This window comes from Drosophila mojavensis, unplaced genomic scaffold (genome assembly GCF_018153725.1).
Source record: "Drosophila mojavensis isolate 15081-1352.22 unplaced genomic scaffold, ASM1815372v1 contig_36, whole genome shotgun sequence".
Classification (NCBI taxonomy): domain Eukaryota; kingdom Metazoa; phylum Arthropoda; class Insecta; order Diptera; family Drosophilidae; genus Drosophila; species Drosophila mojavensis.
Window position 1 is genome coordinate 17759079 of NW_025318858.1, and position 17535 is coordinate 17776613.

At 37.3% G+C, this 17535-nt stretch overlaps 1 protein-coding gene across 3 annotated transcripts in view; it reads right to left on the reverse strand.

Annotated features, from left to right (window-relative positions):
• LOC6577162 overlaps positions 1–17535 on the reverse strand; it is a 35899-nt gene that overhangs the window by 4287 nt on the left and 14077 nt on the right. The window contains exons 1-5 of one of the 3 annotated variants that reach the window (XM_015165529.3): positions 8286–8302; positions 7263–8139; positions 2126–2358; positions 513–917; positions 256–451 (exon numbers count right to left, since the gene is read on the reverse strand). In XM_015165529.3, coding sequence (XP_015021015.2) covers positions 256–451; positions 513–917; positions 2126–2358; positions 7263–7750 — 1322 coding nt within the window. In that variant the 5' untranslated portion in view covers positions 7751–8139; positions 8286–8302. Of the gene's footprint in view, positions 1–255; positions 452–512; positions 918–2125; positions 2359–7262; positions 8140–8285; positions 8303–17535 lie in introns of those variants that run through there. The other 2 variants (XM_002003095.4, XM_032728845.2) reach the window with 2 other exon arrangements.

Here is a 17535-nt window from a genome sequence, read left to right on the forward strand (position 1 = left end):
GGACTAAGGGACTAAGGCTTCTGCATAGTCTGCCTCAATTTCTGGCTATTCCTTGGAGTTATTATCAATAGAGTAGATCACTGACAAGTAAGCTAGACCTAGCCTGAAATAGGCTAAGCTATTTCAAGACAACCCAAAGTCGAGCAATTTCGACTATGTTTAGTTTAAAATTATTATTAATATTATTATTAATTTATTTTTCTCAATAAGTATAGAATTCACATTTACATTAAAAACTCATTCTGATGTACTCACCGCGGATGATCGATCTTAACCGAGAGTAGCTCCGCGACGCTTTTGGTGCGCAGGCAGGGTGCGAGATCATCGTAGAGCATGTCGCCATGGCAGCCAGTTTGCTCGGCCACGCGCCGCTTGACAAACAGCGGGTTCTTCTGTATGGCCCAAGGGGAGAGGGCGGTGCCGCTAATGAGCACTGCGCGCTGTATCAGATCTAAAAGAATCGACTGAATATACAAATATTCCTTGACATAATCAATTGGCAGCTGACGCACCACTGGCCACGGGCGACACGGCCAAGATGTTGGCCAGCACAGCTCCGGTGCCGTAGCCGAGCAGGGTGATGCTCTGGGGATTGCCGCCGAATGCGGGCAGATTCTCCTTGAGCCAGTGCAGGCCGGCAACTAGATCCATTAGTCCGAAGTTGCCCTGGGCGCTCTCCTTGCCGCCGGTCTTGAGAAACCCAAAAATGCCGAGCCGAAAATTGATTGTCACAACGATGACGTTGCCATGGGCGGCAAGTTCGGAGCCATCGTAGGGATTGCCGGAGTTCCAGTCGTACGATTCGCCATGTATGAACAGCACCGTGGAGAGCAATGAGTTGGAAGTAGAACTTGTGCTGGATTTGGAGCTGGAACTAGCGCTGGTACTCGCACTATCATTTGCAGCCTCATTATCTGCTAAGAAAATGAGAATATTACGAAAATTTCAAGTATTAGTAAAAGTTTAATACGGGATGGGCTGAGAGAGATGAGGTTTTAGGTAACGATTGAGCTATAAGTACTCGAAATTGTAATTTCAGTCAGTGTATTATTTGTTATTATATAAACTTGATCTAAAACGAAATTGACAATGATTATGTAAATTCAATGACACTGAAAAGTATATCGAAAATTATAATGCTAATAACAATGTTAATAGCAATAATAATGAAAATGAAAGAGAAAAGTAATAATTTTACTAATGATAATGCAAATTTAATGTCAATGCCAATACAATGTCAATGTCAATGTCAATGTCAATGCCCACGCCAATATGGAAATTATAATAGGGATAATAATAGCACTAATAATAATATTGACAATGATTGCCTCAATGACAATGGTAAAATCAGGATTTGTCCGACAATATTAATATTAAAAATAGCAATGATTATAATAATAAATTAAATCAATATAAAATGTATGTAAATACATTGATAATAAATGAAAATAATGAAGCTAACGATACGGCTAATGATTGCCGTAATGAGTGATACACTGTGTATGCCGCACGGCCATTCATTTGGCCCAATTAGCTTCATTTTTCGAAATGCTTCCATATGCTGTCTGTGGTCAACGGAGCTGCCAATTCTGCAGCGCTTGCAGTAATTCCTTAAATCAACTGCAATGCACTACGGAATTGAAAGTTACGCAGCCATTGATAATCAACTCGCACTCGCACTCGCAGTCGCTTAACTGTTTGTTCAATGCGAAAGTTTGTACATAAATAAATTAATTTCATTTAATTCTTCCCCTTTGGCCAGGGACGAGTCCCTTTTCGTTGCCAATTATGCTGTCAATTGAATCACTTTTGTAATTTTCCACATTTTATCTGCGAAGTTTTCAACTTTTTCAATGGTCAATTAGAGTCTTAAACAGACATTACAAATATTTATATATATTATTTAATGCTTGATTTTATTATATTTTTTGTTTTCTATACTCGAATCAATTGCCTGATTTAACATAATTGAAATCAAATTGTAAATCTTTAAAGAAAATATATTGACAAGCTAAAAGTTTTGCGTAAAACCGATTAACTGGAATGACTTAGCATATCTAATGAGTTTATGATTTGATGATTTTTTGTTTTTTTGATTTTTCGATTTTTTTTTTGAATAACTTACGTCTGGCTCGCTGCGTTTCGTAGGGCACATAGATATTAAGGTATAAGCAGTCTTCCGATTGGTTCTTGAGCAGCGGCAGCAGCCGTCTCAGCTGGGCGAGTCGAGCGCGTGGCAGCTCCAGCAACGCCTCCGGTCCGTTGGGCGGTATGGGCACATTCTGTGGGCAAACGGGCGAGAATCGATCCGCGTTCCGGACCGTTTTCCACGTCGATGGCGTTATGGGTGGCATAAATCTGCAATTCAATGGCAACGGACCCCAATATGTGTACAATCTATAGATAAATATATGTATGTATGTATGTATGTATGTATATGCGAGCGACGCGTCAAACGTGCTAATGGCAATGGCAGCCAACTACTGTCCCGACTACGTCCGTTGACTATCTGCATCTGAATCGGAATCCGAATCTGAATTTGAGAATGAAGCGGACTCTGTGGGCGGATAAAGGATTCGTGGCGCTAAGTACCAAACGGCCATCAATCAAAATTGGCAAATGCTTTTGATTAATTGTGCATTTTATTGTTTCGCATCGAATGCCATCGATCAACGGCCAACTGAGCATAGTGGCTCTTCAGTGGCCACGTTTATGCCGTTTATGCCGTCTATACTGTTTATGCCATCGCTCTGGCAGGCTTAAATGTTGATTTTATGACACAACAATTGACGCGAAACCTTTTTTGATTGTTTTCGCCTTGATAGGAGCTCATCGCACAGCAACGTAGCATCGCAGCACCGCAGCATCATTTTTTTCCTTTCTTTATTTTGTTGCTCGATGAGACAATAATGCTCATAATTCCACGCTCCACGCTCCATGCTCCACTCTACAATTTCCATTTTCGGTCTTTTTCTGGTTTTCTCTTTGCCATGGCCTTAATCAGTTTCCACATTTTGCGGTGCCTGGGATGCTCGAATGGATGAAAGCTAAATTATGCTTTCAAATTAAACGACGCATTTTGTGGGTTTCGCTTTTTGCTATAACAACATCTTAACAGGCGATAAATGAATAAGTGTTCAGCCAATACCCTGTGCCTTTAATCAGAAAGGGTATACACATACACTTATCTCTGAGAGAATATGTCAAGAATATTAAACTAATCCTAAATAGTTATAGTTCGTGGAAGATTTCTTTTCTTTGGAGGGTATTTTATAAGTATAAACAAAAATTTAAATGAAAATATTGTCTGAGCTCATTATATTTTATACGTTCTAAGAAAGGGAGTTATATTGTATTTTTTATATTCCATAACTTCACCAATATTCAATATTAACGATTCTATTTGTAATTTAAAAATAATTGAAACTAAATTGCATTAAAGAAATTTTTAAAGGGTTGTCAAAAAATATATAAAAATTTTCTGTTTACTTATATATTTATATATTTATTATATATTAGACGACAAAATAAGAAGAAAGAAATACTAAGAGAAAACTCGAGCTGAATGGACTTATAAATTTATGAAACATTTTTGCCTATAATTATTTAACAGATCCCGTGGTTTATTCAATGGACATGGGAGTATTATACGAGGTATATTAGTAATGCCAATGATAACTTCCGGGATACATATAATCAGCTTTCGATGGCGCTTTATTATTACTCAAGTCTTTCACTTGTGGCAAAAAGTTCGGCCATTTCACATGCTCAATTAGTTTTTGACAGCTCTTTGGCTTGGCTCTATTATGGCTCGTCTTCGAGGTTTGTCTACGCTAGGAAATAGCCAAGAATCTATATCTAATTGTTGACCAGAGGAGAAAACTAACTAATAATTCCTAACTAAATTACTTCAAGGTTTAAAAAATCTTTTTATTCAGTTGTAAATTATTTGACAAGGCTATAATGGAATGGGCTAAGGTGGATATTCAAAGGTTAATAAATTAAAAAAAAAAAAATAAATAAAATAAAACAATTTGATTAATCATCACAATTATCTATATATCTGATCTACATTTTATTTTTGCTGACATCTATTAGTCATGTCGACTTCTAATATCTCTCATGGAACCCCTCTCACTCTTCTAGGGTATTGTAAAATACAATTTAATTGCTTTTCAATCTGTTTAGTTGCTTATGCGTCAGATTGACGCAGCGCTACCTTCGCTATTCGTGTGTTGATGGATAAACTTTGCTGGTCGTGAAATTTTGAATTATATTTTAAAATATACATGCATATGTATGTATACAACTATACACCTGATATGCTCAGCTTGTACATATACAAATTTTGTAGCAAAATATTTGTCGAGGTAATTCTCAACATGGTTTTCCTTCAGCTAAACTTGATTGTCTCCCCCTCTCCCACTCCCTTACTTGAGCAGCCAAAAAAAGGGGATAAAGAAAGTTATTCGATGAAAGATCTGAACCAAATTTAGTTTCAGCTCGAACATCAAGCGTCTCTCAAGTTCTGAGTAGTTGGAGTTGCTGAGCAAAAATTTGTAGCAAGTTTGCGGCATATTGCAAAAGTTTTTTGCCAACACTTTGTCACCTCGTGGAGCGTGTCCTGTATCTCTGCTGTCCTGTCTGCAGCCGAGCAGTACTTACACCTAAAGTGTAGCTAATATATGTATATTGCAGAGTCACACATAGACAGTGTGAGAGCTGATTAGATGCCGTATGTAGGTATGTATGTATTTCAGTGCTCATTTTTCGGCGCTGCTAAACTCTGCTGGCAAATTGTACTTTAATTACTTCCGGCACAAAGTGCCAAAGTCAATGGAGTTCGCTTATGAATCTTGGCTCATTGTTATGCAGCATCAACAGATGCTGCAAATGAGCAACAGGACTTAATCAAATGCCAGTGAATCTTTCGTCTTTGCTTGGCATACACACTCACAGAACGAGCGAAAGAGAGAGAGAGAGAGAGATATATATATATAGAGAGGTGCGAGTTACGTGCGAATTATTCATGCTCCAATGACAATTGGCAGTAGGTGGGTGCTGGGCGTGGCCGTCGGTACGTGATATTTGACAAATTGTCGATTTTGTCGTATAGCAAGCGAAAGCTAATTAATCACTGCGTCTAAACAAATCAGTGACTGTCTCCAAAGATACTAATCAACGAAATTTGAAATCAAATCAAAACTTGTTTTTATTTATATCCAAATCTAGAGAAATTTACAAATGCGTGTGGTGATGGAGAGGAGTAGATGAGAAGGGGAATAGACGAGTAGAGAAATAAAGGAGCAAAGGGCTAATGGAAGAAGAGGAGTAAAGAAGTAAAGTACAGTAGTTAAGTAGAGGAGTAGACTAGGAGTCAAAGAGACGAAAACTTATGAGGTAGCGAAGTTAGCGAGCCGAAGATAAAGAATAGATTCGATTCGAGCTGAAAATCCTTTAAGAGTTTGATCTCTATGCTTAGAATTTCTATACCTTCAGTTAATAGTTTTCTTTAGTCAAAACAGCCTTATATGTATCAAATAAATCATTATTTATACACATAGAAATGGAGTGACACACGAAAGGACATCAAGATGTACCACAAAATATATTTATATTGGTTTTGCAAATTATCACCAACTTGTCAGGGAACATAAAAGTTATTATAACATACAGTAAAATCGACTCTTCGATAAATATTTATATATTTTTTCTAAAAAGTATTAAAAAACTTCCAATTTAACTTTAGTTTGGTGCTCGCACATGAAGTCATCATTATTTGCTGTTGGTCTTAAGTCATGTTACGGCAGTTTAAAGTTTTTTTATGCACATGACATGCAGAAAAACAAGTTGAGCTAGTTTTTATAACTTTGGCAGGGCAAAAAAGTTGTAGTTTTTATTTTTCACGAAACTTTGATTGCGCAATAAATAAGAAGCGAGCTGTTAATAGCAGAATGTTAAAGTCAGTTTAACATTTAACATTTGCGGAACTATTGGATTATTTGGTCGCCTTGTTTAGGGCTTGCTAAGCTGGGCAACTTCTTACATTGAAATAAATGAGCTCGTTTAATGCGCTAAGCTTATTAGGAGATGCCATGCTTCCGCCCTTTGGGGCCCCCATTTTCTTAGAGAATTACTATTAAAGTACAGCCAGCTGCTAATTGTAAAATAAACACAAGTTGCAGTTAGCTTCATTAAGAGCCCTTTGGCTATTGGCCGGGACCGGGGCCAGAACCTTGGAACTTAAATCCGGCAAACAATGTAAGGCTTATTATGGACACGGAACTCTGACTCTTACGCTGAATCCCGCACAGGCTCTGACTCTGACTCTGGCATTGGCGTTGGCTTCAGCTCTGGCTTTGGCTTTCGTTTTGGCAGCGCAAGGGCGTGCAAAGTTCCGGACGTTCTTTGTGTGCCCATGCACACGTGCATATTATCAAAATAATTATTAAAATTCCCTTTTGCCTGACTCAGGAGCCTGATAAAGTTGCGCTGCGTTATAACAAAGTTGCGGGTGAAAATAATCCAAATAAAGGACAAAAAAAAAAAAAATTATATGAAAACAAAGAAAACTCAAGTGCAAAAACTTTAGTTGGATATGCCTGACTAAAATATACGGTTTCCTTATTATGTTTAAACTTTATTTCAGAAAGAATAAGGTAGAAATACTTTTCTTTATAGTTTATTCTTCTTGGCTGAGCTCTGACTTTTGTTCATTCTTGAATAGGTTTTGTAGATTACATTTTCAGCTTATTGAAATTTTATAGGAGAGCATAACAGTATAAAATACCTTTCTTCAAATTATTTTTATTTTCGTATTTAGTGCTTATAAGAGCCTGAGTTAGTTTATATTGATTTTTATCGGACATTTTAAAATTTGTTTGAAAGTTGAAAGTCCTTATATCTATGTTGGGGTAAAAACTATTTAATAATATGTTGGATTTATTTCTATTATACAGCGCATATCATATCTTTAAAAAAGATTTTTAAATTTATATATATAAATATAATTATATTCAGGTTTATGCTCCCATATACATATATGGTGACACGTAAAAAACTGACGTTAGGTTTTAGTTTCTCTCTGAACAAAACTAATATACTTCTTCATAATACACACTCACACTGGGTATTAAAAATGTTGCACGCATACAACAGCTGCAGGCAGAGATCACACGCACACACACACACACATACAAACTCATACACTTATACAGTTATCCGCGGGCGGTTAGCCCGCATTATCTGAGCTTGGAACTCACCTGAGACTGCCGACGGGCGGCGATGCATACGGAATGCCAAGGAATGCCTCCACCAGGGGCGAGGAGCGCACCACAATGCCGCGCAGCAGGCCGTACCTGGTCTTCACCGTGCTGGCGCTCAGCTTGGCGCCATGGAGGCACTCGCAGTCCGGCCAGAGTGAGGACAACAGCAACAGCAGCAGCAGCCACGTGCTGCAGGATGCCATCTGTGCCGGGTCCTGTGTGTGCCATAAATGGCGTTTCCTCTGCGCCGATTGTTGTTGTAGTTGTTGTTGTAGTTGCTGCTGCTGCTGAAGCTGCTGCTGCTGCTGCTGCTGCTGGCCCGGCTGCTGCATGCGCTGCCTTTGATTGTGCGCTGACATGGCCAAAATGTGTAGAAATCTCTTTAATGTTATCAGTCTTATAATGCAAATGGCTCGGCTGCGGCGAATTTGCATTGCCTGCCATCGCGGCACGCTTGCTGCACGAATAGCTCTACTGTAGCTCATCAAGGAACCAATGAAAACGCAAAAGTAAATATGTAGAAAACGCGATTGGATTAGCTTAGTCTGTTTGCTTCTTGAGTTTGTCGTCAATTGGTGTGGCCCGCTGCCTTTTCCTGCTCTTGGCTGTTCTCCAGCTCCACCACCTCCGCCGCCTTCTCCACTTTCGTCTCCTGCTGGCTGCTGCTGGCTCGACTGATTGTCGGCATTTTCATTTTGACAGCCGTGGTGCGCATGTGAATCTTGTGCTTGATACAGAGCCGCACCGACATGTTCATACCCTTTCGCTTTGATTTCAAATATTATACACTAAACGCGCTATCCGCCGCACAGCAACAATGTCGTCAATCGCGTCCTGCTGTTGCTCCTACGCCGCCTCGCCTCCGCGCTCTGTGCTGCAATTGGAGAAAGAGACAGAGAGAGAGAGAGAGAGAGAGAGAGGGGGTGTGTGTGAGTAAAAACAATGGCAAATGTTAAGTATCCATTAACTGTGGCTCTGGCTTGAATGCGAATGTTTTTAATGGCCAGCGCCGGGTCGCACCTTCTCGCTGGCAAGCTCGAGTCCTAACTGTGCAACGCATCAGAGCGTGGCATCCTTAAATAGCCTTGGCCACAACTGGCCCGAGCTGCCTTTGAAAACTGGACTCAATTCATAGAGCCAGCCACCCATGGCTAGCGGCCCACCTGTGCCCACCTGCCTGCCCCAGCCTCAATACGAGCAATTGCTTCTTTTGACCTGGCTTTTATGCGCCATTTTAAATGCGCATGCCGCCTGCTTGCAGTTTGCCTCCCGCCCCCCACCGCACGCCCTGCGCCTCCTGCTGCATGCCACTTGCCGCAAACGTTTTATCAAGCGTGGCACACGTGGCGCATACGTCATGAGCCAACCAATATGCCACACACACACACACACACTCACACACGCATACACACTCACACACACACACTCACTGCAACTGCTGGAGCGCTTTGTACACCTGCAAATGAACTGAATTCAATGGACCAAAGATAACAGTCATGAAATATAAAAACACTTTCACGTTTCTCTTTTTTGAAAAGAAGGAAAACAACGCAAAGATTTTTAGTTCACCTCTTAGTATATATTCTTCTTCTTCTTATAAGCATTTAGTAGAGTTTTTGTGCTTTGTGTAAAAAAGAAGAAAATAATATAAAAATAATCATGTAGAAATAATAATAATTACCTGGTGGAGTCTAGTAAAGCTAATTTGCAAAGACAAAGTTGCGTAAAGCAGAGTCATTGACTTCGCTGAAAAAGTTTTGCGCCGGAAAAAGTAGCAGCTGGACGCAGGAATACTGAGGACAATGCTCATGGAAGGGCTAAAGTCTGATGGTTAATGCAGGAAAGCACCTAGTTTAAAGGTGGGCGAAAGCTCAAGAGCGGGGAGGTTTTAGTCGGCAATCAGCAAAAGGAAATGCAAATGCAAATCCGATCAGAATCTGCTGTACAATGGTAAAAAATCAAGTAAAATAAGAATACCAAAAAAAAAAAAAAAAAAAAAAAAAAAACAGTATAGTAGAAAGTACAATAATAATAAAAGCAAAAATATAATTAATAAACAAAAGTTGAAGAAATATAAATAATAATAATTAATATAACGAATATAAAATAAAATGAGAGTTGTCATTTATCATGTAATGACAAAAATAAATAATATTGATAAAATAATATTATCAATTTAATGTCTAATATATTTTATTCTACTAAAAACCTTCTTTTTTAAGTATTTATTTATTTTTTTTAACAAAAATATACAAAACAAAAAAGTTTGTAAATTAAATATAATAACGAAAACTTATAAACATTAAAAAACAAAATTGTATTTGCTCTCTATAGATGCAGCTTTCGTTTTTATTGTGTCATAAGAGATGTTTTTCTAAAACCAGGCCACTAAAACCAAAATGAAATAGAAATTTGCTTTGATTTTCTGCTGTGTTCAGCCTTGTAAAATATCCATATATAAATATCTACATATATACAGACTGCGGAATTTCGTTTCCGTGTGTGCTCACTGTAGCGAATCGTTGCGTACGAATATACAAGGGAATACAGTAATGTATCCAGGCGCGCGCAGTGAACTCGAAAGTTTTGTGTCCTCGTTTCTTGGAACTAGCTTCATAAGTGAAATGTGAATATGTTTATTTGTAGCAATCAAAGGATCGTTTCACTGTTATTTTCGTCTCTTTTTTGTTTTTTTGTTTATTTTTTTATTTAGTTTTTTTATTATTATTTTGCTGCTTTGGCTTAACGAAAAGTCAACATTTGCATTTACATTCGGTTGACAAATATTTATTTTGAGCAGCAAAAACTTTGCGTATACAAACAATTCCGGGTGCGTCAGTTAATTAGCTAGAATTTTGTGGTTTGATCTACTAACTTTTCTATCGTTTAGCATAAGTATTAGAGGGGAATTCGGTGGGCATTAGCCAAAAAGTTTGTGGCAAGGAATTTGTGAACAAAGTTTAATTTAGACCCAATCGAAAGTCCATTATATTTGATCCTTTGACACAGGTGAAGATTAGCTAAGCACCAAACTGAACTTAAGCAAAGGATAAAGAGGGGCAGAGTGGAAGGGAGCTTGAGGGAAGGGGCGAGTGAGGGGTATGTAGAAGCTCTAGCTCTAAATGTGTAGGAGATATAATATAACTAATTTTCAATAATGTTTTTAAAAAAAAATTAAGTCTCTGGCTCTTATATCTTCAGAGATCGACGCGTTCAGACGGACAGACAGGCGGACAGGGCTAAATCGACTCCGCTCGTCGCCCTGATCAAGAATATATCTACTTTTTAGGGTCTTCCACGCCTCCTTTTGCCTGTTACATACATTTCAACAAAACCATTCTACCCTGATTTCCCATGTTTGGCTTTTACGAGCCTTTGACCAAATCAGTTACTCATCTATTCAAGCCAAAAACTGAAGCAACCTCTACTAAGAAATCATTATCCAAAAACCATGGACCCAGTATAGATAGGCTTTCCCTAATTTACATTAAATATATACTGGATGATATATTATACAAATTCATAATTTAATCCGCAACTTTAGTTTTAAGCCAACAATCCTGGGTCAAGCCGAATGGGAACTTAATCCAAGCCCGAAACGATGAACGATAAATTTGTATATTCAAGCATGGCATTTATTTTAATCTAAGCCCCTAGAGCTGATAAGTGAGCCTTAATTGAAATTTAAAATCCCCATAAATAGACACGCCACGCTCATTATAAAGTTGACGTGGCGGCCACAAAAGGTTATAGCCAGGCTAATGCAATAAGCATAAAGTACCTGCGAATGTTTGTACGAAATTTCTTTGTTGTGGCAAAGCATGTAAATCTGTTAAATATATACAAACATGCACATATGTATATATAGCCATGAAAAGCTTAGTCCTTCACTAATAGGAGAAAAAAGCGAGAGGACCCCTTCAAAAAAATTAAAGCAAACAAAAACATGGCAAATGATGTGAGCGGTTAAGCTTCTTGGGTCTCATTAACAATGCTCACACATACTCACACCCACACACACACACACACACTCACAAAAGCACTCGTACATCGTCGCAATGCCCAGACACATGACGAGTAGTGTAATTTATCTTTCGGTCTAAACAGACTCGTTTAAAACGCATATATTTCTGAGGCTAAACAATTGACTGAAATGTAACGATTGCGTCGGTCTGTCGACACACACACATATATATACATACATACTGACTCTTAGCCGGAGTCACAGCCGGAACGACAAGCGTACAATTTCTCTAAATTGCATCTATAAAACTAAAGTTTAACTATGAGACCCGAAACCCAGACACCACACAGAGCATTGCCAATGTACTAAGTATTCCCCTGACCAGCTACAGCTTCAGCTACAGCTCTTTCATTTCAATCTCTTTTGCTCTGCGATTGTGTGTGTTGACAACCAAAATGTCGGCACGTTTTTAACAAAATATTTGTATACCCTATAGCGCTAGAAATTGTTTAGAAGGAGTATACAAAAATGTAAAAATTTTTTGTAAGTATACTTGGGGAAAATAATTTGTATGCCAAACTACGAATTGATTTTAATATTATATTAACTTCTTATATATCATTAAAACAATATTTATTTTTAATGGATAATATCTCCTACAGTGATAAATAGACCCAATGCCACTTGATCCTTAATTAAAGTTGTCATTAATATTTCGATTGTTTTGCTCATGTATTATTATGATATAAAGTAACTCCTCAAGCTAAATCAAGAACTTCTTTGGGGTTTGTTGAGCTATTCAGTGTTATACTCCTGTTACTTTTAACATTCATAGTTGTAAAATTGAATACTTCCCTAGTACGCACTGCCTAGACTTTCTATAAAATACTTACTTATAAACTTTTATATCATATCTTATCTCTTTTATGGCAAATTTACTTTACTAAACTTTTGGCAATTGGATAACTTTTGACATTACGGGGTATCTGCTAGTCGCTTACTAACTACTAATTCTATTACATTTTTCGCATTTTTACTTCACTTAGCTGTAATTCTGGGCTGGTGTGAGTCAGGACAATGCGTTGGCAGTTGGGCCGGGCGCGACCAGTCGTCGGGACAGAAAGTAACAAAATGTTTGGATTTTCAAATAAATTTCAACTTTTAAATTAACTAAAAGCTTAAAACGGCATTTGGCTGCAATATTCGTTGCCCCCATTCGAAGGGGCTGGGGGAGGGGCGGCGATGTGAGAGTGGGAGCTAAGCAGAGCGAGTGAAGCGTAGCAACATTCTTTTGCGATTTTAAGAGCATGTTTGGCGAGAAGGAAATCAAGGAGGGAAGCGAGAATAGGAAGAGAGAGAGAGGGAGTGAGAGAGGAAGATAGGGGCTTACCAAGTACAAATTGAAGTAGACGTAGCAGAAGCAACGCATGTTTCCGGTATGATAAATATTTACATTTTTGCTTGGCAAACGTCTTTTATGCCATGCGTTTTACGAAGCCCTAAGTCCGCACAGTTTCAAACTCAGCTATGTAATCTGTATACCCTGTTTCGCGAGCAAATAGAATGGTTTGGGATGTGAAGATATGAAATATGAGTTTGAGAGACATTGTCCGGAAATTAGAAAAATTTTGGAGTGGGATATCAGAATATTGGACTAAATGATTAGACTAGCTATGGAATAAGGTCTCTGCTGATATTGGAGAGTTGTAGCAGTTACGTTGATATTTGTTAATCTATAAACACTGATAGAGAATGCAATCGATAAAAATCGATCACATGTTGAACTTACATAAAGAACGATTTGATAATTGCGTAGTTCATATTGATACCATTTACTTAAACTTAAAAATCCATTAAGATCATATATTACATTTTAATAGAACCCTCATACCTAAGAGATCTCATATGCAAAGCTCGACAATATTTAAACAAATATCTCAGTCATTTCCTCTAGTCTAGCTGACTAATCTACAGGATAACTCATAGTCGTGTCAACTGTCAGCTGACACACTTATGTGTGTGTCGTTCTTTCTGGTTTTCTTTTTATGGCAAATCTGTAAAGACCGATAAAATTGCATATTTTTGCATGAAAGGCAGTCAGATGAGGTAGAATGCGAGCCAACAGTTGCATACAACCAGAAGACGATGATGGGGGGGAAAGAGCAGTTGAAGAAGAAGAAGAGGATGATAAAGCAGCTGAAGCAGCATCAAGTAGACATTTCTCCAGGCAACTCACACGTCCATTCAGATGCGCATACTGGGGCGAGCAACAGAGATAGAGAGATAGAGAGAGCGGGGAGGGGGATTCAGCGAGAGGCGGGCAATGTCTGCAAATCATGGCAGTGCAAACAGGAAATGTTGCAGTAGCAGACATGCAAGCAGTCGCGCCACAAAAAGCGGGAGAAAAAATTGCCAAAGAAAATTGCCACACACACTCCACACATTCACACACTCACACATTGAGCGCTTGCAACTTTTTGCATTAAAACTCGAAAATAAAAGTTGCAAGCGCATTAAAAATTGTTGCATTCTCCAATTGCATTCACAGTTGTCATACGGGAAATGTGTCCTGCGTGTCGCCTGCTTGTCAGCACTTTTCCTTCCGTCCGTCTACTCCTTTCAGCCATCTACTTTTTTATTTATCTTCTATAAGCTGGCTATGAATTCCGCCGATGAGTGCCGCGTGCCGCCTGCTGCGTGCCGCATGTCGCACTTCGCATGTCGCAGTGCTCGTTGCTCGCATGCGCTGCCATTGTTCGAAGCCATTTAAAGTGCTGCACATCAAATTCCCAGAGACGAATCATCAATTGTGCGTTATTGGCTAGCTGAAGAGTGTGTGGCGTGTGATAGACAGCCAGATACCCTGTATACGGACAATTAACTTGGATTTGGGAAACTGTTATAGGCATGTACTTGAAATTGTAAAGTGTTAACTCAATTTATAAAATTTGTGGCATACTAAAGACATGGTATATTGGGAGTTACTATATGATTTATATCATTTTTTAAAAACTTGTTCTCATGGTTGAAAAACGAATTTTTACCTATATATAGCATATAGGTCAATCTTATCTAAAGAGGGATTTATTCATTATTTATTCCAATTAATATATCCGTTGATATATCCGTTATCAATATTTTACTATCCTAAACTATTTCTAAATATACTTCAACTGAAAACATGATAAATTTGCAAAAATTGAATTTCCTCTTGCTAGAGTTAGAGGTCTAGAATTTGAGAGAGAATCAAATTTTATGAAAATCACAATTTTAATTTACATTGAATTTAAATGAATCAATTGTTCGTATTTTACGTATTTTGAATTTTTTCTTTATAAGAATACACCATTATGGCTTTAAAATTTGACTGCTGAGTTGCCCTTTGAAATATTGTTAATAATCAACAATCATTTGACAGCAAGCGCTCTACAATTCGACTATGGAAATTCGAGTTGCTGTTAGCCTCCTCCATTGTTTGATAACTAAATAAATAGTATATCGACGTCAATTGTGGACCTAACAAATGAAAGCCAGCGTTCGCAATTTTGGGGCCTCAAATCACTAAGCTCTGCAGATGAATCACTGTTGACCCGCTCTGCAGATAGACATATGAATTATATATACGCAACACTGGCGACAGCTCGAAAAAAAAAAAAGAAAATAAAATGATTTATATGTTTTGCTGTTTTTGGGCTGTTGTATTCGTCGGGCAATATCAACTTGTCGAGGTGAACATTTGAAAATGTTTTTCAAAGCAGATAAAAGAGAGACACACATACGAAATATATCTATATAGAGATTCACTAAAGCAAAATGGACTAGTCCCAAAAATAATTTCAAAATTTCTAGCCCATCCATCTATGTATATCAAATATACAAGGCCATTGCTTTCTTCAAATAATTATTGTTTAGCCACAGGAATTTTCCCATTGAAATCCTCACAATTCTCCTTCAGTATTTAATGAAAGAAATTATTATTTACCACAGGCACTTTCCACATTGAAAATCTCAGAATTTACTTTCTGTATAGGAATGTAAGTAATTACATCAAACAAATCGAGTCTTCAGTTATATGTAATTTATGAATTAGTCGTAAATTGCAGTTTAATGAAACTAATTGATTCTTTTTGAAAAGAAGGAAAATTTCTTTTTAAGCATACTTCGCTCAGTAGTTGAGAGTAAAAATGAAAAGAAAAGACGAAAATAAATCTTAAAAATTCGCTTTGTTGCGCAATCAATGAAGAAACTTATGGCTAAGAGGAGCATCGAAAGTGCGAGCTTTGGCACAAGTTGGACGACAACTTCTTGAAAAAGTCGCCCTCAAAAAACCATCTCAGAGTGGAGCAGTACGCTTGAAAGTTTCGCAAAAGGTCCTAAGTACACATGTGCCATATTCATGCTGCTCGTAAACATATATTTCAAAAAGAAAAGTTTCCGCTGTGGAAAACTTGCTAACTAGACATAACTGTGACATAAATGTTATTTAGCCCCGCCAGTTTTTAAAGTCGCTCGAAGAAAGTCAGATTGTTGAGCTGCAATTTCCGATAGCTTATCTAATCGGAATGAAAGAGATTGCTTTTCTTCTATAGCTATTGTCGAATTGTTGTTAAGTGGAACTGCCGTTCTGATTCAAATATTTATAATGAATAATACATCCTGATGTAAAACAAAAAGGTATTTGGTAAATTTGTTTTTTTTTTCCTGTTAGATTAGATTCTAATGAAAAGTTAGTTTTTTAAATTTTTTTTTATATAAATTTAAAAAAAGAAGAAAATAACTATAAATAAATATTTTCTTAGTATATAAGTAATATGTATATAATAGAATTCAACAGATATCTTTATATCTATAGTTTACTTAATTCAAACATAAAATTTTCAAATAACTCAATTTTGTTTTGTAATTTTTCTTTAATTTTTGTTTAACATTTCAAATTTGTTAATATAATATGTAAATAAGTTGATTGCTCGACAACCGTTAGCAAAGTTTATCTTTGGCTTATTCTGTTCACAGCTTTCGCCGCCTACATTCTCTGTCGCCTTTCTGACCTTCGTCATTAAAATAATTAACGTGCCTTATGCCTTGCAGCCAGCTCTCAGCGTTCTCTCGTTTAATTCTAATTAAAAACTCAACTTTGTTCACTTTGCCGTCGCTTGATTTAATTCTCATTTTTTTTGTTTTTAATATTTTATCGCAAACTTTGCTTGCAGCTTTGACTCGTCTCTACTTCCGGCACACTTTCTTCCGGCGTACTTTGTGTGCTTCATTGACATTTTAAATTTAACCGTTTGACAAAAAGAAATACAAAAGAAATACGAAGAAAATAGCAAAGGGAAGGTAAAAGCTTCATCTTATGCATCCTTTCACCCATGCTGGCTGCAGTTCTCTTTACTCTAGCCATTTTTTTTTTTCGAAAATTTTCACAGGGCTTGTTTTCTCAACTCTTCGATAAACAATGGAAATTAACAGAGCAAGGCGGAAATTAAAGAAACTTCCGAGTGAAATGTTTGATTTAAAACAAAAAGTGCAGCCCAAGATATTGAAGGGAAATTTAATGGACAAATCTGGTTTCAAATTGTTTGGGTAAATAAATCTGTGTGAGAAAATTCTCTACACACTTGAGATTTTTCTTGAAGGATATTTTGGGATGGATGGAATTTTCACACAGTTAAGAATTTTGTACCCACATATTTGTGATTTTCCTTCTAACTTGAATATGTATACATGTAAGCTTTTAATATATAAATTTAATATATATATATATATATATTAGTACATCAATATAAACAAAAATTTCCATTTCGCATTTCTTTTACTTTTATCTTTGACAAACTCCTATTCATTAATTCAATTCCCTTTATAATAATAATTCATTTAATTCAAACAAATCTGAATGAATAATCGCTTAGGAGCTGACAAATCGCATGAGTTATCCACAAAGAGCCCATTAAAAAGCAATTTCCCAGCTTGGTATTTGGTCATCATAAAAGTTAAAAAAAAAAGGTAGAAGAAGAAAAGTCGACATGTTCCAGCTTCAATATGTATGTTGGCCAACTTGTTTTCGATTTCCGTCCGCAAAGAATTGAGGCATGAGATGCTCGATGCTCGTTGCTCGATGCTCCGGACACACAGGAAAATAATTTCATGTTAGGGTTGCCCAACCGCAGCGCTGCCACTCGAACAGAAAAGAGAAAGAGAAATTTTGTGCCCTGACATTGGGCATGGATTGGACCATAAATCCAATTGTCAACTGTGCCGCAACTTTCTCATATTGTCTGCTTACGAAAAAAAAAAAAAAAAAATATA